Consider the following 21,185-nt stretch of genomic DNA (forward strand, 5'->3'; position numbering starts at 1 on the left):
TAAAGTAAAACCAAAATTTGAACATTAGAAATATTAAAATATTTAAGGGATGCTAAAATTTTTTTATAGTATTAATTTCTAAACTAATACCAATATTTCTATCACGGTATCAATATTTTAAAGGGATACTAAAATTTTTAATACATACGATACCAATATTTCAAAAGAATACCCAAATTTTTAATGCACTACCTAACGAAGCACTAAAATATTTAAGGAAATAATTGGATAACCGAAAATTTTTATTTTATATGAAAACTTATGGTAAACACTCTCTAGGAAGCATGCACGGGAATCTTTGGAGTAAAATATTATATCTAAACAAGAAAGTTACTTGCAGGTAGTGTTTTTTAAATATAAAAAAATATAATTATTTATAATTTTGTATTATTAATACAACTTTAAAGTTTTTTAGACACCTCATTACATGTAGTACGTGTTATTTTCGTTTAGTTACATAATGAAGAACCCTCATGCTAATGGGATTGTTTTAATTAGATTTAGTGCGATATTTTATTCACGTTTCCTCTTTTAAATTAGTGGTGAATCTTAACTATATATCTCACCTTTTCTTAAGTCAATTCTTATTAAGAACCGTTAATTATTATGAGATTAAAAAAGTGTGTTATACATGTGTGTATGCATATCTGTACGCACAAAAAAATAAGTGCGACTAATGCATGTACTTATTGTTACTGCATTGCAGAGTGTTTTCTCAGTAATGGAACTTGTAGGACCAATTTTTGATGTGCTAAATTGCTTAAGAGATCCAACATGTACATACCTAGATTAACATAGAAATCTTGAGGAAAGGATGAATGATCTTCGAGCAAGGGTAGACCAACTAAATGCTACCAAGAGAGATGTGGGATTGAGAATAAAAGTAGAACTTCGATGGGGAAGACTTTTAAGGGAAGAAGTAGAGAAGTGGATTCTTGATGTGCTAACCATCAATGATACAATGCGGGACATTAATGAAAGAACGCAAAACGTGTCCTATTTTTCACGTGTAAGCCTTGGAAAACGAGTTTCCCAAACAATTAAAGAAGTGGATAAAATTATTGAAAGAGGCAAGTTCACTGAAGCTCTAGTCATTAATGATCCATCTACTATTGGAGTGGCTTTTCAATTGGAACATTTAGAAGGTGAAACCATGGTGAAATCAGACATTTGGAACTATTTGATGAGTGATGAAATTGGAATGATTGGAGTTTGTGGAATGGGCGGAATCGGGAAAACCACTATCACGAAACATATATACAATCAACTATCGAAGGAGATTAAATCTTTGTTCGATGCGATCATTTGGGTCACTGTTTCCAAGGAATTCAACATCACCAAACTACAACAAGACATTGCAAATGCTATGAATATTGGAGCTCTTACAAAAGTTGAACCAAAGCATGTATCAGTGTTAATGGAGGAATTAAGACGAAGAAAATATGTATTGATCTTAGATGATGTTTGGGAAAAGTTCTCTCTGGCGGAAGTAGGATCTCTAAACCGACATCTAGCAATGGGAGTAAGTTGGTATTAACTAGTAGATCGATTGATGTTTGTAGATCTATGGACTGTAAGATAGTCAAAGTGCATCCACTTTCCAATGAGGAATCCATGAATTTATTCTTGGTTCATACGGGACTTGGGGTTCTAAAGGTTCCATCTTTGGAACAAATTTTGGGCGATATTGTTCGAGAGTGTAATGGGTTACCCCTTGCCATAGCCGTAATAGCTGGGAGCATGAAGGGAATATATGATGTTGCTGAATGGAGGAATGCATTAAGGGAGTTACGTGACCATGTAAGAAGTGTGAAGGGCACAAATGATGAAATATATAGGCGATTAAAGTTTAGTTTCAACCATTTGGGAGATTTCAACATCCAAAATTGTTTCATTTATTGCTCATTATATCTAGAAGATTATATAATTCCAAGGATGGAGTTGATAGAATACTGGATAGATGAGGGGTTTCTTGAAATCGTGAGTCGACAACAATCATATGATAGGGGTGTTACTATATTAAATAGGCTGGTAAACAATTGTTTGTTGGAAAAAGCTACGGGTGGTGTGAAGATGCATGATGTAATGAGAGACACAGCATTGTATATCAAACGTTTGGGCCCTCGTTTTATGATAAAAGCTGGCACCGGATTAAAAGAATTACCAAGTACGCAAGAGTGGAAAGAAGATTTTGAAAGGGTTTCATTCATGATGAATAAGGTATCAGACATTCCTCCAAGCTTGTCACCCAATTGTGAAAATCTTTTGACATTATTACTGCACAACAACAAGTCCTTAGGAAGGATTTCAGAATCATTCTTTCAGCACATGCATAGTCTCAGCATCCTTGACCTTTCTTATACTTATATCCAACAATTACCAAATTCAATGTCAAACTTGGAAAAGCTAAATGCATTGGTGCTTCGTGGATGTGAAATGTTGAGATATTTGCCTTCATTAGAAAAGCTTAAGGCTTTGAGAAAGCTGGACCTCCGTGATACAGGTATTGAAAAGGTGCTTGAAGGTTTGGAAATGTTAGCAAATCTAACATATCTTGATTTAGCTACCAAAAGCTTAAAGGAATTGCCAATCGCAATCCTTCCTTGGCTTTCCTGTATGCAATGTTTGATTTTGTACGTTGAATCGTATACTGTAAAAATGGATGGATTGGAAGCAGCGGGTTTGTAGCGACATAAAATTTTGGCTTCCGGTTGCTAATTGGGGTGTTTGATTGAAAGTTTAAAGAACGAGGTTTGATTTTAAAAATGGAGTCGCCACCGATCCCTTTTCTTAGGTGTGATCGGACACCTAATAAATCACCTTTTTGAAAAGAGAATTTATTCTTGAACAAAAATGAAGGCCAAATTTGGGTCTACGTGAAAATCCAGAGAAAAGAATAGGGTTCGGGAGTCGGTTACGCACGAGGAAGGTATTAGCACCCTCGTGACGCCCAAAATTGGTATCTTATTAAACACGTGTTGTCTTGATTTTCAAAAATACGAATTCAATTTGACATATAACCGTGATTCGATTGAAAAGACGAGAAATTTTAAATTTTGATTCGTTAGAAGGGCGTTCCGTTTTCAACACGAGCCGGTATGATTCACCCAACATAGCGATGAAATCAACGACTTAGTGTTAAACCAATACGTTGCCTCATGTATTGAAATTAATTAGAAAACAAGAATAAGATTTTCGAAATAATACAAAGCAAATTGATATGAAATAAAAATAAATAAAAGAAAGAGCTAGAAATATATTGAAGCAAATATAAGTGTGACAATAATATTAAAACGATAAAGATATATGCGATATTAAATGTAATACTAGAATTAAACATGAAATGGAAACAATGAATGTATATACATAATAATGATATTAAGAGTATGTACGTAATGTATATATATATATAAATAGTAATAGTGTTAGAAATATACTATATATAGTATTTGAAGTATATACCTAAGATAGTAAAAATGTAACTAGTAATGTTAAAATATATACATAATATATACATATATATAATAAATATTGAAAAATGTATGTACATGACATATATGAAAAATATATACATAATAATAATATTAAAATAAAATTAGTGAAAATAGTAAAAATAATAGGTATAATAATAAATATAATGATGTATGAAAATAATACTATATATAAAGGTATATATATACTCATATAATAAAATGTATGTACTAGCATTAACAATAAATATAGTAGAGAAAAAAATAGATAAAATAATAATACGTACATAATATGGTATTTAAAAATTTATATTATATATATAACATAGTATTTGAAAATATATATACATAAGATGATATAAAAAATGTATTCATGGAATAATATAAGAAACTTATGTAGATAATAACATTAAAACACATACATAACATATAAAATATATAATATATATTAGAAATGATAAATATATATAAAAAAAACTATTCATATACCATGTAAATACATACATATATATATAAATAATAGTGGTGTTAGAAATATACAATATAGAAATATACATACAATAGTATAAAGGGTATATAACTAATAATATTAAAATATATATAATAGTATATAAAAACATAATACTAAAAAAAATATATACATAATACATATAAAAGCAATATATATACAATATAGAAAAAATGTACATAATATATGCATTGTTAGAAATAAGACAACTAATAATAATACTACTTAAATATGTACATACGTAATAAAACATTTACTAATACTAATAATAATAATAATAATAATAATAATATTGGAATGCAAAAAATAAATATAATATTTAAATAAGAAACAAAAACAAATAAGACAGGACTAAAATTGAACTAATAACAAAGTTTTGGGCAAATTTTAAAATAAAAGATAAACCAGAGGATCTATTTGAATACGCGTGCAAATGCAGAGGGTCAAAAGTGCAATAACCCCACTTTCCCCAAAGCGCGCAGCATCCAGGGGACCAAATCAAAAACCGAAGTAAATTATTGGGCCAAATTAAAAAATAGCAACAAACTTGATTGTAAAATCCCAGAAAAGCGGAAGGGCCAAATGCGCAAATTGCCCTTCCGCTCAAAAACACGCGGATCCTGGCCTGGAGCGGATCGGGTCAAAACGACGTCGTTTTTGTTTAAAGGGAGGACCAAAATGCACCGTTTTGGTCCTCCATAAAAGATAAAAAAATTTTAAAAAAAAATCATTTGAGAGGGGAGAAGAGAAAAAAAAAGGGAGAGAAGGGGAAAGGGAGAGGGAATCCTGGCCAGGGGGCCGGTCACTGGACCCTCACCTGCCGCCGGCCGTCGCCAGCACCGGCCACCGTGTAAATTTTACTTTTTTTTGTATTTTTGTATTTTTGTTATGTAATATATATATTTGTAGTAGATGAGGAAAAAAAAAGAAAGATTCGGTTTCTTTTTTAAAGTAAAATCACCTTGTACTTGGATCTAGTTTTTTGTTGTTTTGCCCTTCGATTTGTTGTTTTGTTCTTGCTTTGGAGTCCCTGTTTTATTTGTATTTAGAAATGCTATGTTTGTATTGACTGGAAATTTGGCCGACCCCTTACATTTGTTTTTTGATGGCTTTTATAGCCTTACAACTTGATTTTTCTATATTTTCTGTCTTATCTCTTTTAATGCGTGCAGGTACAGAGGCGGTGGCATGGGCAGTGTCTTTGGGCGGTGGTTGCAGCGGTGTCAAAGGCAAGTGGGGGGTGGTTGCGGCTGGTAGCTTTAGGAGGCTGAAGACCCTAGGTGCGGCGCACCTAGTGTAATGGCCTAAATTCAAGATTATCGGAATAGTGGTTTTGTAACCACAAATCCGATTTAAAGATAAATTTATTTCAATATTTTTACATGAAAATTGATATGATAGGAAAATTGTATGAAAATATTGATAGAAAAATTTTACCGATTTAGTGGTTAGTTAGAAAAAGAAATTATTGAAGAAATTGGGTAAAAACAATATATCGGGACCTCTATCTTATAAAACCAAGTCGAAAATAATTTTATAAATATTTATGAAATGTTATTAGTGTGGTATTAAAATTTCGTTAGGAAATTTTAATGTTTGGGTAGTCAATTAAATAAAAAGGACTAAATTGTAATAGGTGTAAAAGTTGCTAGAATGATTAAATAGCTTAAGAGTCTAATGAGAAAGGATTTAAAAGGCAATTAGACCCAAAAGTTATTTGGGCTGGACGGCAAGGGTATGAAATCAGCAGAAAAATTGATAAATTAAGGGTAAAATTGAAATATTGCAAAATTAACTAAATAAAACTAGGACTAAATAGGAAATATCTAAATTTCTCTTCATTTCTCTTCAATTCCAGCAGCTAAAAACACCATAGGAGGGTTCTCTAAGCTGGTATTTCATGATTTTTGCATCAAGTGAGTTAATCCTTGCCTTTATCTTGTAATTTTTGTGTTTCTAAGACTTTTACAACTAGGTCCTACTATTAAATTCATTAGTTTTTGATTTCATGGATGAAATTGAAAGTCACCATGGTTGAGTTCTATAAGTTTATGATGAAATAGAATGAAACTAAAGCTTTAATTTGTTTATTAGATGATTTTATTAGGTAATTTCAATAGAAATTGATTTTTAGGACCTAATTGTGAAATTGCTTGGAATTAAAGTCTATTTCTGAAATTCTGATTCCTAAAGGTTGTAAACTAGTTTAAGATGATATAATAAAATGTTAATTGAGAAAAATCAGCTCAATTGAGAGGCTAATTGAGTAGGGACGAAATTATCATTTATTAAAAGCTTAGGGGAAAAATGGTAATAAACGCTTGCACAAAAACAGTTTGGACAGCAGCAGTAGACTAACTTTGAAAAAATCACCATAAATTGTAGAAATAAAATTAGAAGATGAAAAAATATGAAATTAAAGCTTATTGAGTCTAGTTTCTCATAGAAGAATTAGTGTAAGTAATGGATTTGTAAGTTTTGAGATATAATGAATTTTGTGAGACAATGTCAGAATGAATTCGGGTTCCCCTGTTCTGACTTTGAAAAATCATAAAAAAATTGAAGAAAAACAATTAGGGGCTTAAATTTATATGTCTAGAATCCTTAATGAGTCTATTTTTAATATAAATGAACGAGAATATGATTTTAATTCTGTATGAAGAGATAATTAATTTTTAGTGAAGAAGGGTCAGAACTGTTGACAGCAGAACAGGGGTGACTTTAAAGAATAAACTGTACTGATTGGCTAAACCAAAAATTCTGAAAATTTTATGGTAAGAAGATATGTGACTCTAGTTTCAGGGAAAATTATCGGATCCTAATTTGGAGTTTTTTATCTCAAGATAAAAATAATTTAGTGACTATGACTCAAGTAGACAGCTTTGAATGAACTATAAATAATAGTTGAATTCTAGAGAATATTGCATATGAACATGAAATGTATTAAATTGATAATTAAATTTATTTATTTAGATCCAGAAGATTCAAATACGAAGCTAGATCAAGGAAAGGAAAAAGTTCGGGATTAGTAGATTTTTTTTACAAACAAGTATCAAGGTAAGTTCGTGTAACTTGAATTATATTCTTAAATGCTTGAAATGCATGTTTTTGATATGAATATGATTTGAATGTTCATTATATGAAATTTATGAAACATTGATATATTTGATAAAATGGGAAGAAATCCCGGTTGAATGAAAGGAAAATTCGATGGATCTCTGAAAAGGAATTGATGTTAGAAAGGATCTAACCCGGACGGGTGATCCTAACTTGATATAGCCCTCCCGAAGAATATGTGGAAAATGGATTTAGCCCGGACAGGTAATCCGAATTAGGGTCTGAGTTTAGCCTGGACTGGTAATTCAGATCCAAGCTCATTAGAGTAATTGTCGTTGCAGGGGATTTAGCCTGGACTGGTAATCCCGCTGCAAGGTTGAGGTTCGCGGGAGTGTGCTCTCTGAAATGGAAATGTGCGCACATGAATATGAATTGACGGATCCGGAAATGTACACTAAAAGTGTACCTCTGAAAATCCATCGAAAATTCCAAGAAATTCAACGAGATAAATATGGAAAAATAACAAGGAAATGGAAATCATGGTATTGACGAGCTCATCAATCATGGTATATTTTATTGATACATGGAAATTATTGTACTAACTTGAATGTTGAGTTTGTGCATGTTAGGGTAATAATGCATTGAATAAATATATGAATGTTTATTGTATTGTATTGAAAATATTAGGTAAGTATAATTCTTATTACATGAGCTTACTAAGCACAAAGCGCTTATCCCGTTTCCTTTTTCCCTGTTTTGTAGTGTTAAGAGCTCGGAGGTCGGATTTGGTCAGAGACACATCACACTGTCAACCTCAGGATTTCGGTATATAAAGAAACTTTATTTTGGAAATCAATGGCATGTATAAGCTAACAAAGTAAATGTTAACGTGAAATGAATGTAAAGTTAGCCATTAGTATGGTTAACAAACCTGGTTTTAGATACGTGATGACGTTATCTTATCTTATAAATATGCATGAATTTATCTTGAAAATATGTTGAATTGATTTGGTTGATGTGGACTGGTCTCGATTTAATATTGCACGGAAGGTTAGATATTTATAAAGGGGCTATATTGAATATAAAAAAATTAAAAATTAATTCGTAAACTCCGATAATGCCTCGTACCCTATTCTGCCAATGAATACGGGTAGGGGTATTACATTTATTGGTATCAGAGCTACGGTTTAGCCGGTTCTAAGACTGATGTAGCAAATACGGGATTAGCTATACATGCCATTTAAATTATTATTGATAGTGTGATATCTCCTGACCATTTAAAATGTGTTTTTCTTATAGTAAATGTCTATAGACCGAGCTCAATCTGAGGAAGCTGGGAGTTATGCTCTGGCTTCAGTACAAAGAGAAGAAACTAGCAGTATAAGCCCCGAGACAGAAGGTCGAGGGGAGGAGGCAAAAACAGTCTTCTTTCAAATGATGAATGAATGGTTTAATCAATACTTAAGAACTAACCCTGTAGTGCAGCAAGTTCAAGCTCCCCCTCTTGCTTCTCCACCGGTTCCCGAAATCCCACAGGGTGCTAGTACTGAATCTGTCAGAAAAGGGAAAGCTCTAGTAGATAAAATTCGAAAATATGGGGCCGAAGAATTTCGAGCAGCAGTTGATGATGATTCCGAACGGGCTGAATTCTGGTTAGAAAACACTACTCAGGTTTTGGAGGAATTATCTTGTACACCAGAAGAATGTCTGAAATGTGTCGTCTTACTGCTAAAAGACACAGCTTATCATTGGTGGAATACTAAAGCTTCAGTTGTTCCGAATGAAGAAATTACATGGGAATTCTTTCAGACCGAGTTCAGAAACAAATATATCTGTCAGCGGTTTCTTGATCAAAAGAGAAAAGAATTTCTTGAGCTGAAACAGGATAACAGATCAGTATCTGAGTATGAAAGAGAATTTGTTCGATTGAGTAAATATGCTCGAGAATGGGTACAGTCAGAAGCTGAAATGTGCAAACGATTCGAAGAAGGGTTAAATGAAGACATTAAACTACTGATCGGAATTCTTGAAATTCGAGAGTTTGCTACATTGGCAGAGAGAGCTTATAAAGCAGAAGAATTGAGCAAAGAAAAGAAACAGGCTGAAAGGGAAGCTCGAATTTTTAGTAAAAGACCGATGGAAAAATCTCAATTTTTTGCTTCAAAGAAATTGAAGAAGTATCAGGATCGTTCTACTTCAGCCATTGGGTATTCGGGCAAAGAGCGAGGTTCTCAACGCACTAATCCAAGGCCTTCTACTCCATCAGTGACCAGTGTTAGCACTCCTAAATTAAGATGCCAGTACTGTAATAAAGCTCATTTTGGTGAATGTCGATTAAAGAGCGGGGCTTGTTGCCGATGTGGTTCTTTTGACCATTTCCTTAGAGATTGTCCAGAAAGGGGTGAAAAAGAAGCTGAACAGATATCGAAGCTAAGTAATCCAGTTTCGAGAGGTAGATTACCTCGACCATCTGGTAATGTCAGTGGTAGTCGATGAGCTACAAAAGATACTGCAGGTAGGCCTGAGGCACGAGCACCTGCTAGGACATATGCCATTCGTCCCAGAGAAGATGCCTCAGCACCCGATGTTATTTTGGTACATTTTCTTTACTTGATACTGATATTACTGCATTGATTGATCCTAGTTCTACGCATTCATATATATGTGTTAAACTTGCAATTATTAAAAATTTATCTGTTGAACCTACTGAATTTGTGGTTAAAGTCTCGAACCCCCTGGGCCAGTCTATGTTGGTGGATAAAATTTGTAAAAATTGTCCACTAATGGTAAGAGGTTATTGTTTCTCGGCTGATTTGATGTTACTGCCATTTAATGAATTTGACGTGATATTGGGCATGGATTGGTTAACCCAGCATGATGCGGTAGTAAATTGTAGACAAAAATATATTGTGCTAAAATGTCAGAATGGTGAGTTGCTCCGGGTTAAATCTGATCAGACAGAGGGGTTATCTGATATGATTTCAGTAATGGCAGCACAGAGGTATGTCAAAAAAAGGTATGATGCTTACTTGGCTTATGTACTTAACACCAAAGTATCTGAGTCAAAAATACAAGCAGTTCCAGTGGTATGTAAATTTTCCGATGTGTTTCCAAAGGAATTACCAGGATTGCCACCAGAAAGAGAAGTGAAATTTTCTATAGATTTGATTTCGAGAAGTACTCCGATCTCCATAGCTTCGTATCGTATGGCTCCTACAGAAGTAAAGGAGTTAAAGACACAGTTGCAAGAACTTGTTGACAGGGGTTTTGTCTGACCAAGTCATTCACCTTAGGGTGCTCCGGTTCTGTTTGTGAAAAAGAAAGACGGGTCTTTGAGTTTGTGTATCGACTACCGGCAGCTTAATAAAGTAACCATAAAGAATAAGTACTCGTTACCCCGGATTGATGATTTATTTGATCAGCTGAAAGGTGCTACTGTGCTTTCAAAGATTGATCTTCGATCAGGTTATTATCAGTCGGGTAAAGGAGTCAGATGTGCCAAAAACAGCCTTTAGAACTAGGTACGGGCATTATGAGTTTCTAGTTATGCCGTTTGGGCTAACTAATGCACCTGCAGTATTCATAGATTTAATGAATCGGATATTCAGACCGTACTTAGACAGATTTGTAGTAGTATTCATTGATGATATTTTGGTTTATTCTCGGGATGAAGAAGAACATGCAGAACATTTGAGAATTGTATTACAAATTCTACGAGAGAAGCAGTTATATGTTAAATTCAGTAAATGTGAATTTTGGCTCCGAGAAGTGGGTTTTCTTGGACACATTGTATCTGCCGAAGGCATCAGTGTAGATCCAAGTAAAATATCAGCTATTGTCAATTGGAATCCACCGAAGAATGTATCTGAAGTTAGAAGTTTCTTGGGTTTAGCTGGTTATTATCGGAGATTTGTACAGGGATTCTCTATGATAGCTTCTCCAATGACTCGATTATTGCAGAAAGATGTAAGGTTTGAGTGGACTGATGAATGTCAACAAAGTTTCAACCGATTGAAAGACCTATTAATGAAAGCACCTGTATTAGTGCAGCCTGAACCGGGTAAGGAATTTATTATTTACAGTGATGCCTCATTAAATGGTTTAGGTTGTGTTTTGATGCAAGAAGGTAAAGTAATAGCCTACGCTTCAAGACAACTTAAACCACATGAAAGAAATTACCCAGTACATGATCTTGAATTAGCTGCTATTGTATTTGCACTGAAGATATGGCGGCATTACTTGTACGGTGAGAAATGTCATATTTATACTGATCATAAAAGCTTGAAATATTTGATGACACAGAAAGATTTGAATTTGAGACAGCGCAGGTGGCTTGAACTGATAAAGGACTATGATTTGATTATTGATTACCATCCGGGTAAGGCTAATATTGTAGCTGATGCTTTAAGCCGAAAATATCTATTTTCTTTACGAGCTATGAATACCCAGTTATCATTGACTGATGATGGTTCAATCCTAGCAGAATTAAGAGCTAAACTGACATTTTTATAGCAAATATGTGAAGCTCAGAAGAATGATGAGAAGTTACAAGCTAAACGGGCACAGTGTGAGTTAGGTAATGATTCTGAATTTCAGATTGGTTCTTATGGTTGTTTATTATTCAAAGGTAGGGTATGTGTACCTCAGAATTCAGAGCTCATACAGAAGATTCTACGCGAGGCTCACAGCGGTATTATGTCTGTACATCCGGGGAGTAATAAAATGTATAATAATCTGAAAAAGATGTACTGGTGGTCGGAAATAAAACGTGATATCTCTGAGTTTGTATCAAGGTGTTTAATATGTCAACAAGTTAATGCTGAACATCAGGTACCTTCGGGGTTACTTCAGCCAATTACTATACCAGAATGGAAATGGGAAAGAATCACTATGGATTTTGTATCGAGGCTACCTTTGTCTCCGAGGAAAAAGATGCTATTTGGGTGATTGTTGACCGATTAACAAAGTCAGCTCACTTTATTCCGGTACGTATGGATTATTCTTTAGATAAACTAGCTGAACTGTACATATCTGAGATTGTCAGGCTACATGGAGTGCCTGTCTCCATTATATCAGATAGAGATCCCCGATTTACGTCTCGTTTCTGGGACAAATTGCAAGAAGCCTTGGGTACTCTGTTGTATTTCAGCAATGCATTTCATCCTCAGACAGATGGTCAATCTGAGCGTGTAATTCAAGTATTGGAAGATATGCTCCGATGTTGTATACTAGAGTTTGAAGGTAATTGGGAGAGGTATCTACCTTTGATTGAATTTACTTACAATAACAGTTATCAGTCTAGTATTAAAATGGCTCCGTATGAAGCTTTGTATGGTAGAAAATGTAGAACACCGTTATATTGGATAGAGCTTAGTGAAAGGAAGATACATGGGGTTGATTTGATCCGAGAAACAGAAGAAAAAGTAAAGGTTATTCGGGATAGTCTAAAAGCAGCTTCCGATCGTCAAAAATCATATGCCGACCTTAAACGAAAAGAGATTGAATTTCAAGTCGATGACAAGGTATTCTTGAAAGTGTCTCCTTGGAAGAAAGTCCTCCAATTCAGTCGAAAGGGTAAACTGAGTCCAAGATTTATCGGGCCATATGAAATCATAGAAAGAATTGAACCGGTCGCTTATCGATTGGCATTACCACCGGAACTTGATAGAATCCATAATGTTTTTCATGTATCTATGTTACGACGATATCGATCAGATCCTTCACATGTTATTTCTCCGACAGAAGTGGAGATTCAACCAGATATGACTTACAGTGAAGAACCGGTCAAGATATTGGCACGGGAGACAAAAGAGCTTAGAAATAAAAAGATAAATTTGGTAAAAGTATTGTGGCAAAAACATGGGATTGAAGAAGCGACATGGGAATCAGAGGAGGCAATGACGAAACAATACCCAAACCTCTTTACTGGTAAGATTTTCGAGGACGAAAATCCTAAAGGGGGGGAGAGTTGTAATGGCCTAAATTCAAGATTATCAGAATAGTGGTTTCGTAACCACAAATCCGATTTAAAGATAAATTTATTTCAATATTTTTGCATGAAAATTGATATGATAGGAAAATCGTATAAAAATATTGATAGAAAAATTTTACCGATTTAGTGGTTAGTTAGAAAAAGAAATTATTGAAGAAATTGGGTAAAAACAAGATATCAGGACCTCTATCTTGTAAAACCGAGTCGAAAATAATTTTATAAATATTTATGAAATGTTATTAGTGTGGTATTAAAATTTCGTTAGGAAATTTTAATGTTTGGGTAGTCAATTAAATAAAAAGGACTAAATTGTAATAGGTGTAAAAGTTGCTAGAATGATTAAATAGCTTAAGAGTCTAATGAGAAAGGATTTAAAAGGCAATTAGACCCAAAAGTTATTTGGGCTGGACGGCAAGGGTATGAAATCAGCAGAAAAATTGATAAATTAAGGGTAAAATTGGAATATTGCAAAATTAACTAAATAAAACTAGGACTAAATAGGAAATATCTAAATTTCTCTTCATTTCTCTTCAATTCCAGCAGCTAAAAACACCATAGGAGGGTTCTCTAAGCTTGTATTTCATAATTTTTGCATCAAGTGAGTTAATCCTTGCCTTTATCTTGTAATTTTTGTGTTTCTAAGACTTTTACAACTAGGTCCTACTATTAAATTCATTAGTTTTTGATTTCATGGATGAAATTGAAAGTCACCATGGTTGAGTTCTATAAGTTTATGATGAAATAGAATGAAACTAAAGCTTTAATTTTTTTATTAGATGATTTTATTAGGTAATTTCAATAGAAATTGATTTTTAGGACCTAATTGTGAAATTGCTTGGAATTAAAGTCTATTTCTGAAATTCTGATTCCTAAAGGTTGTAAACTAGTTTAAGGTGATATAATAAAATGTTAATTGAGAAAAATCAGCTCAATTGAGAGGCTAATTGAGTAGGGACGAAATTATCATTTATTAAAAGCTTAGGGGAAAAATGGTAATAAACGCTTGCACAAAAACAGTTTGGACAGCAGCAGTAGACTAACTTTGAAAAAATAACCATAAATTGTAGAAATAAAATTAGAAGATGAAAAAATATGAAATTAAAGCTTATTGAGTCTAGTTTCTCATAGAAGAATTAGTGTAAGTAATGGATTTGTAAGTTTTGAGATATAATGAATTTTGTGAGACAATGTCAGAATGAATTCGGGTTCCCCTGTTCTGACTTTGAAAAATCATAAAAAATTGAAGAAAAACAATTAGGGGCTTAAATTTATATGTCTAGAATCCTTAATGAGTCTATTTTTAATATAAATGAACGAGAACATCATTTGAATTCTGTATGAAGAGATAATTAATTTTTAGTGAAGAAGGGTCAGAACTGTCGACAGCAGAATAGGGGTGAATTTAAAGAATAAACTGTACTTATTAGATAAACCAAAAATTTTGAAAATTTTATGATAAGAATATATTTGACTCTAGTTTTAGGGAAAATTATCGGATCCTAATTTGGAGTTTTGTATCTCAAGATAAAAATAATTTAGTGACTATGACTCAAGTAGACAGCTTTGAATGAACTATAAATAATAGTTGAATTATAGAGAATGTTGCATATGAACATGAAATGTATTAAATTGATAATTAAATTTATTTATTTAGATCCAGAAGATTCAAATACGAAGCTAGATCGAGGAAAGGAAAAAGTTCGGGATTAGTAGATTTTTTTTACAAACAAGTATCAAGGTAAGTTCGTGTAACTTGAATTATATTCTTAAATGCTTGAAATGCATGTTTTTGATATGAATATGATTTGAATGTTCATTATATGAAATTTATGAAACATTGATATATTTGATAAAATGGAAAGAAATCCCGATTGAATGAAAGGAAAATTCGATGGATCTCTGAAAAGGAATTGACGTTAGAAAGGATTTAGCCTGGACGGGTGATCCTAACCTGATATAGCCCTCCCGAAGAATATATGGAAATTGGATTTAGCCCGGACGGATAATTCGAATTAGGGTCTGAGTTTAGCCTGGACTGGTAATCCAGATCCAAGCTCATTAGAGTAATTGTCGTTGCAGGGGATTTAGCCTGGACTGGTAATCCCGCTGCAAGGTTGAGGTTCGCGGGAGTGTGCTCTCTGAAATGGAAATGTGCGCACATGAATATGAATTGACGAATCCAGAAATGTACACTAAAAGTGTACCTCTGAAAATCCATCGAAAATTTCAAGAAATTCAACGGGATAAATATGGAAAAATAACAAGGAAATGGAAATCATGGTATATATTATTGATACATGGAAATTATTGTACTAACTTGAATGTTGAGTTTGTGTATGTTAGGGTAATAATGCATTGAATGGATATATGAATGTTTATTATATTGTATTGAAAATATTAGGTAAGTATAATTCTTGTTACATGAGCTTACTATGCACAAAGCGCTTATCCGGTTTCCTTTTTCCCTGTTTTGTAGTGTTAAGAGCTCAGAGGTCGGATTTGGTCGGAGACACATCACACTGTCAACCTCAGGATTTCGGTATATAAAGAATCTTTATTTTGGAAATCAATGGCATGTATAAGCTAACAAAGTAAATGTTAACGTGAAATGAATGTAAAGTTAGCCATTAGTATGGTTAACAAACCTGGTTTTAGATATGTGATGACGTTATCTTATCTTATAAATATGTTGAATTGATTTGGTTGATGTGGATTGGTCTCGATTTAATATTGCATGGAAGGTTAGATATTTATAAAAGGGCTATATTGAATATAAATAAAAATTAAAAATTAATTCGTAAACTCCGGTAATGCCTCATACCTTATTCCGGTAATGAATACGGGTAGGGGTATTACACCTAGGGTTTGGTTGTTGATTTGATTGGGATGGGCTAGGGTTTGGTGGGATTTGGGCTTCTGTTGGGTTAGACTTAGGTTAGTTGTAATGGGCTAAGGTTTGGGTAGTGGTTGGTTTAGGTTTTAAATGGGCCAACCAGGTTTGGGTAGAATTGGGCTTTAGTATGGGCAAAATTGTAAACGGCCCAAAATTGGCCTGTAACAGGGTTTAAGGAAACTAGAGATATTTGAACGGCGGTTCATTGAGTTGCTAGACTTTAATACATATTGCAAATCTATAAAAGGTCAAAGACTCGCTTCTTACTTGCTTGTTGTGGCACCAGCCGAAGCTAAGTTTGATGTCAACGAGAGACACCAACTATTAGAGTATGATGGTTGTTGGGTCAAAGCCCCAGAAGTAATGAAAGCGGTTGTGGCAGACAAAGGTATGATCAAATCAAATCCATATTACTCATTTATGTGTAATGTTTTAGGTTCAAATTATATGTGGAGGCACACCTAAGGATAGTATAATTCTTTGTTAATGAACAAGTAACATAATCTTTTCTATTTAAGAATGTTAATTAAAGAAGTGAAACAGCAGTATTGACAGTAATGATTGATTAGTTATGTCTCCACTTGTACATGATAATAATTATAGTTGTTGTAACAGCCTAATTTTCAGTGGTATTGGGAATAGAGATTTGAGATCACCAAATCTGACGGGTGAGTTGAAAATTTAATAAATTAATACCTATGAGTCAAATGTGAATATAAAAGCATTTTTGAATTAGTGAATTTGGTGATTTAAAAGAATTAATTAGGTAAATTGGGTCGAGAATGAGGTATCGAGACCTCGACTTCATAAATCGAGCCATAAATATTTTTAAAATTATTTATGGAGTGTTGGTGAGGAAGTAATAAAATTTAGTCAGAAAATTTTGACGTTTGGGTGGTTAATTAAATAAAAAGGACTAAATTGAAAAGAGTGTAAAAGTTGCTAAAAGGATTAAATAGCTCAATTGTCAAATGAGGAAGGACCTAAAGTGCAAATAAGCCCAAAGGGGATATTTTGGGCGGTAATAGCTGAGAAAAATCAGAAAATGGGTGAAATAAGGGCAAAATTGGAAAATTACCAAAATTGGCTAAATAAAAATGGGACTAAATTGGAATATCTAGAATTTTCTTAATTTCTCTTCATATTCATCAGTTGAAAAACAGCCAAGCAGGAGGGTTTAAGTTGGTTTTCATACTCTAGCTTCATGTAAGTTTAATTCTTACTTTCTCCTTGAAATTTTTATGTTTTTGGACTTTTACAATTGGGTCCAACTTACTATTTCATTAGTTTTTGATTCCATGTCTAATTTTTGAAGTTTTTATGGATGAGTGCTGGAAGTATATGATGATTTTGCATGGAATTAGAGCTTTAAATTGTTTATATTCTGATTTTATTCAAAGAATTGAATAGAAAGTGAATGTTTGGGACCTAATTGTAAAAGAGTTTGAAATTAGAGTTTCATGTGAAAATTATGAATTTCAATAGTTATGAAATAATTATAATGTCTAGAAAAAGTATTAATTGAGAAAATTATCTTAATTGAGGGGTTAATTGAGTAAGGACTGAATTGTATGAATTGTGAAATTTGGGGTAAAATGGAAATCAACATTTTGCACTCAAACTGTTTTGGGCAGCAGCAGTAGTTTAAATTTGAAAAATCACCAAAAATTGTATAAATCAAATTAGAGGATGAATAAAATATGAAATTAAAGCTTATTGAGTCTAGTTTCTTATAAAAGAAATTATGTAAGCAATGGAATTGTAAATCATGAGAGACAATAACTTTTGTGAGACAAGGTCAGAATGATTTCGGGTTCCCCTGTTCTGAATTTGGAAAATCATAAAAAATTGGATAAAAATAATTAGAGGCTTAAATTTATATTTTTAGAATCCTTAATGAGTCTTCTTTCAATAGAAACAAACGAGGATATCATTCGAATCCTGTACGAGAAGATAATTAATTTTTAGTGAACAAGGGTCGGAACTGTCAGACAGCAGAATATGGGAGACTTCAATGAATAAACTGTATTAATTGGCCTAACCAAAAATGATGAAATTTTTTATTGTAAGAATACATATGAGTCTAGTTTCTGGGAAAATTTATGGATCTCAATTTGGAGTTCTGTAGCTCAAGATAAAAATAATTTAGTAACTATGACACAGATGGACAGCTTGAATATTCACATAAGTAGATAGTGAAAATTTTGGATAATGTTACCTACAAGTGTGTTGTTTATACTAAAGATGTGGATAGAGAGGAGGAGGAGGAAAATAGACAAAAATATATGAATGACTCGTGTATAAATTGATCACATGCCTAATTATAATCGATAAGTGTTGGATTAGAAATGATATAATGTTTTATTTGGAATATTTATTATGAAATTATGATCATCGTTATAATACAAAATTTGAACTTGTAAGTTTATATGGCTAAATTTAGTGATTATTTGTTAATTTTATGAATTTCATGATGTGTTATTTCATATGTATTGATGATAAAATCGTGAATAATGTAAAAGCATGAAAATTGAATAAATGATCAAATTGAGCATTTCAGTTTAGTGACAAGATGAATTGAAGGAAAAGACCATGGTTGGATCATGGCAACAAGTGATAAGTGATAGCTTCGGCTACACTTATCTGATCAAGGACAAATGTCAAGTGAAAAGTGGTAGCTCCGGCTACTTGATCAGTGAAAAATGGTAGCTTCGGCTACCTGATCAGTGAAAAGTGGTAGCTTCGGCTACCTGATCAGTGAAAATGGTAGCTCCGGCTACCTGATCAGTGAAAAATGGTAACTTCGGCTACCTGATCAGTGAATAGTGGTAGCTTCGGCTACAAGTGACAAGTGATTTCTGTATAAGACCATATCTGGGATATGGCATCGGTGTGATATATGCTACTGTATAAGACCATATCTGGGATATGGCATCAGTGAGATATGTGATTCGTGTAAGACCATAGCTAGGCTATGGCATCGATATATGAATATGTGTAAGACCATAGCTGGGCTATGGCCTCATTATGTGAAGATGTGTAAGACCATAGTTGAACTATGGCATCGAGAAAATGAAGTACTCAATTCCGTAAGACGTTCACTAATTTGACAAAGTTTGGTAAGTATTACATGGAATTATGTGATACAAGGAAGTACGAGTTGATAAGATACGAGTATAGAACTTGGTTGATAAATGAATTCATTTGTGATTATATAATTGTTTATCTTGAATGTACTGTCCATATGTATTGATAATTCAAATGTTTTAATGAATAAAGTTCCGACATGGAATAAATTGAACACGAGACAAATAATTATGAAATTGAACTTGAAATTCATGAAAATGACGATTATTGATATATGGAGACATGAAACATTGATATATGAATATGGAAAATGTTTGATAAATGTGTTTATTCATAATTATGGAATTATATACCTCATGTGTACTATTTGCATAAAGATGATATTTCAAATACTTTGATTATTTAAGATTAAATATGAAATAATATGAAATCAAGATAAGTTGTTATGAAAATATATTTAGATTACAGAGATATGGATGATATATATTGTATGATCACATAACATGAAATTGTGTATATATATATGAGAAATTTAATGAGAATTGAGCCCATATACGTTTCTTGTTATTTATATGAAGTGTACGACTGACAAGGGTGATGAAGTTATAAACAGAGAGTTACACAGGTTGAAAACACGAGCGTGTGACTCTCCAAAGTGTGAAAATTTTCTAAGTGTTGCAAAAGTTCCATATGTTTACGGTTTGGTCCCGAACCACCCTAAATGTATGTTTTGGGCCCCGTAGGCCCATATAAGAGACGTTAAACATATGTATGAAAGTTTTTAATTTAGAAGAAATTTTATGGCTGATTTTTACATGATTGATCATATTAAGTTCAGTAATGCCTCGTACCCTATTCTAGGCTTGGAATACGGGTAGGGGTGTTACAGTTGTTCTATCAAAATTTGAGTTTGACTTTTGTGAGCATGCCATTTATTTTATATACTCATTTTTAATCGTTGAAGGTGTGGAATCTGTGTCCTTTGATCGGGAAAAAGTACTAGTGAAAGGGGCTGATGTGTGGGAAACTGTCGAATTTAAGTTGCGACAACATGGCTATTATGGGGTCATTTCTAAGGCAGAAAGTTCACAGTTTCCAGTTCTTTTACCCAAGAAGGAAGTAATTTTAAGTGAATGCCATATCCAAAGGGAAGATCCAGTGGTGCTCCTAACTGATCTTAAGGTTCTGAGAATTTCTAAATGCCACAATGTGAGAAGCTTAAATGATATCTCCTTGTTCTTCCTGCAAACAAATGAGTTGAGGTTGTGTTCAGTTGAAGATTGTAAAGGGATAGAATCCGTGCTGGACTTGTCATCATCTTCCTCGCTATGCAGCTCATTTGAGAAGCTTGAGTACTTGTGGCTTAAAAGGTTGGATAACTTGCGTGTGATTGTTAAAATAGAAGCATCAGTTTCTATTCCCTAGTCATTGCCTCTGCCAGGTATATTTTCCCCTCTTAAATCAATTCTGATCAAATGATGCTCAAACATAAAGTAGTTGTTCCCATTCGAGTTAGCCCATGACCTTCAAAACCTGGAGAAACTTGTTGGAACAATGGCAGCAACAATGCATTCAAAACAAGCTTAAAGAGCCAAAACAAAAGAAAAATGAAACTAAGAGAACTTGAGCTAAAAAATGACTGAATTTTTTTTTCATTGTGCAAATGGTAGCTTATATGAATTACAAAGTCAATGGATGTAATACCTCGAAAATTTTTATAGTAAAATATTATCCGTGATATAGTAAAATAAGGAAATAAAGTGACAAAAAGGGAAATTTTGAGTTATGTCAATATTGGGAAGTATATTATGACATATTGATTCAAGAAAGGATTAAATTATAAAAGTGAGAAAAGTTTTGTGGCCCAAGAGTAAATACTCAAAATTTGAAGGATTAAAGTGTAAATATGAAAATTTGAAGGACTAATAGTGCAAATATTTTAAGGGTGGAATGATCTAGAAACCAAGGAAAATTGATGAATTAGGACCAAATTGAATAGGTGAAGAATTATGATGGACTAAATTGTAATTTTACCAAATTAAGTGATGACGCAAGATTGGAATTTTAAAAGATCATGAAGGGCAAAATGGTCAATTGGAAGAGAGAGAGAAATCTAGAGACAATGATATGTTGGAGATATTTTAGATAAATTAAATAAATAAATATTAGTTTATTAAT

At 33.1% G+C, this 21,185-nt stretch overlaps 1 protein-coding gene across 1 annotated transcript; it reads left to right on the forward strand.

Annotated features, from left to right (window-relative positions):
* Positions 1-1,566: 1,566 nt before the first annotated feature.
* Positions 1,567-20,432, forward strand: LOC107933892 (probable disease resistance protein At4g27220). The gene is made up of 4 exons (XM_016866197.1): positions 1,567-2,614; positions 5,151-5,258; positions 16,168-16,308; positions 19,972-20,432. The coding sequence occupies exons 1-4, from the start codon at positions 1,567-1,569 to the stop codon at positions 20,430-20,432; spliced, it is 1,758 nt and encodes a 585-aa protein (XP_016721686.1).
* The last annotated feature ends 753 nt before the right edge of the window (positions 20,433-21,185 follow it).

This window comes from Gossypium hirsutum, chromosome A01 (genome assembly GCF_007990345.1).
Source record: "Gossypium hirsutum isolate 1008001.06 chromosome A01, Gossypium_hirsutum_v2.1, whole genome shotgun sequence".
Lineage (NCBI taxonomy): Eukaryota > Viridiplantae > Streptophyta > Magnoliopsida > Malvales > Malvaceae > Gossypium > Gossypium hirsutum.

Coding starts and splice junctions, on each gene's coding strand:
- LOC107933892 (XM_016866197.1), top strand. CDS start 1,567: ATGGACTGTAAGATAGTCAAAGTGCATCCACTTTCCAATGAGGAATCC. Junction 2,615..5,150: donor AATCCTTCCTTGGCTTTCCT/GTATGCAATGTT, acceptor TAATGCGTGCAG/GTACAGAGGCGGTGGCATGG. Junction 5,259..16,167: donor TAGGAGGCTGAAGACCCTAG/GTGCGGCGCACC, acceptor AATCTATAAAAG/GTCAAAGACTCGCTTCTTAC.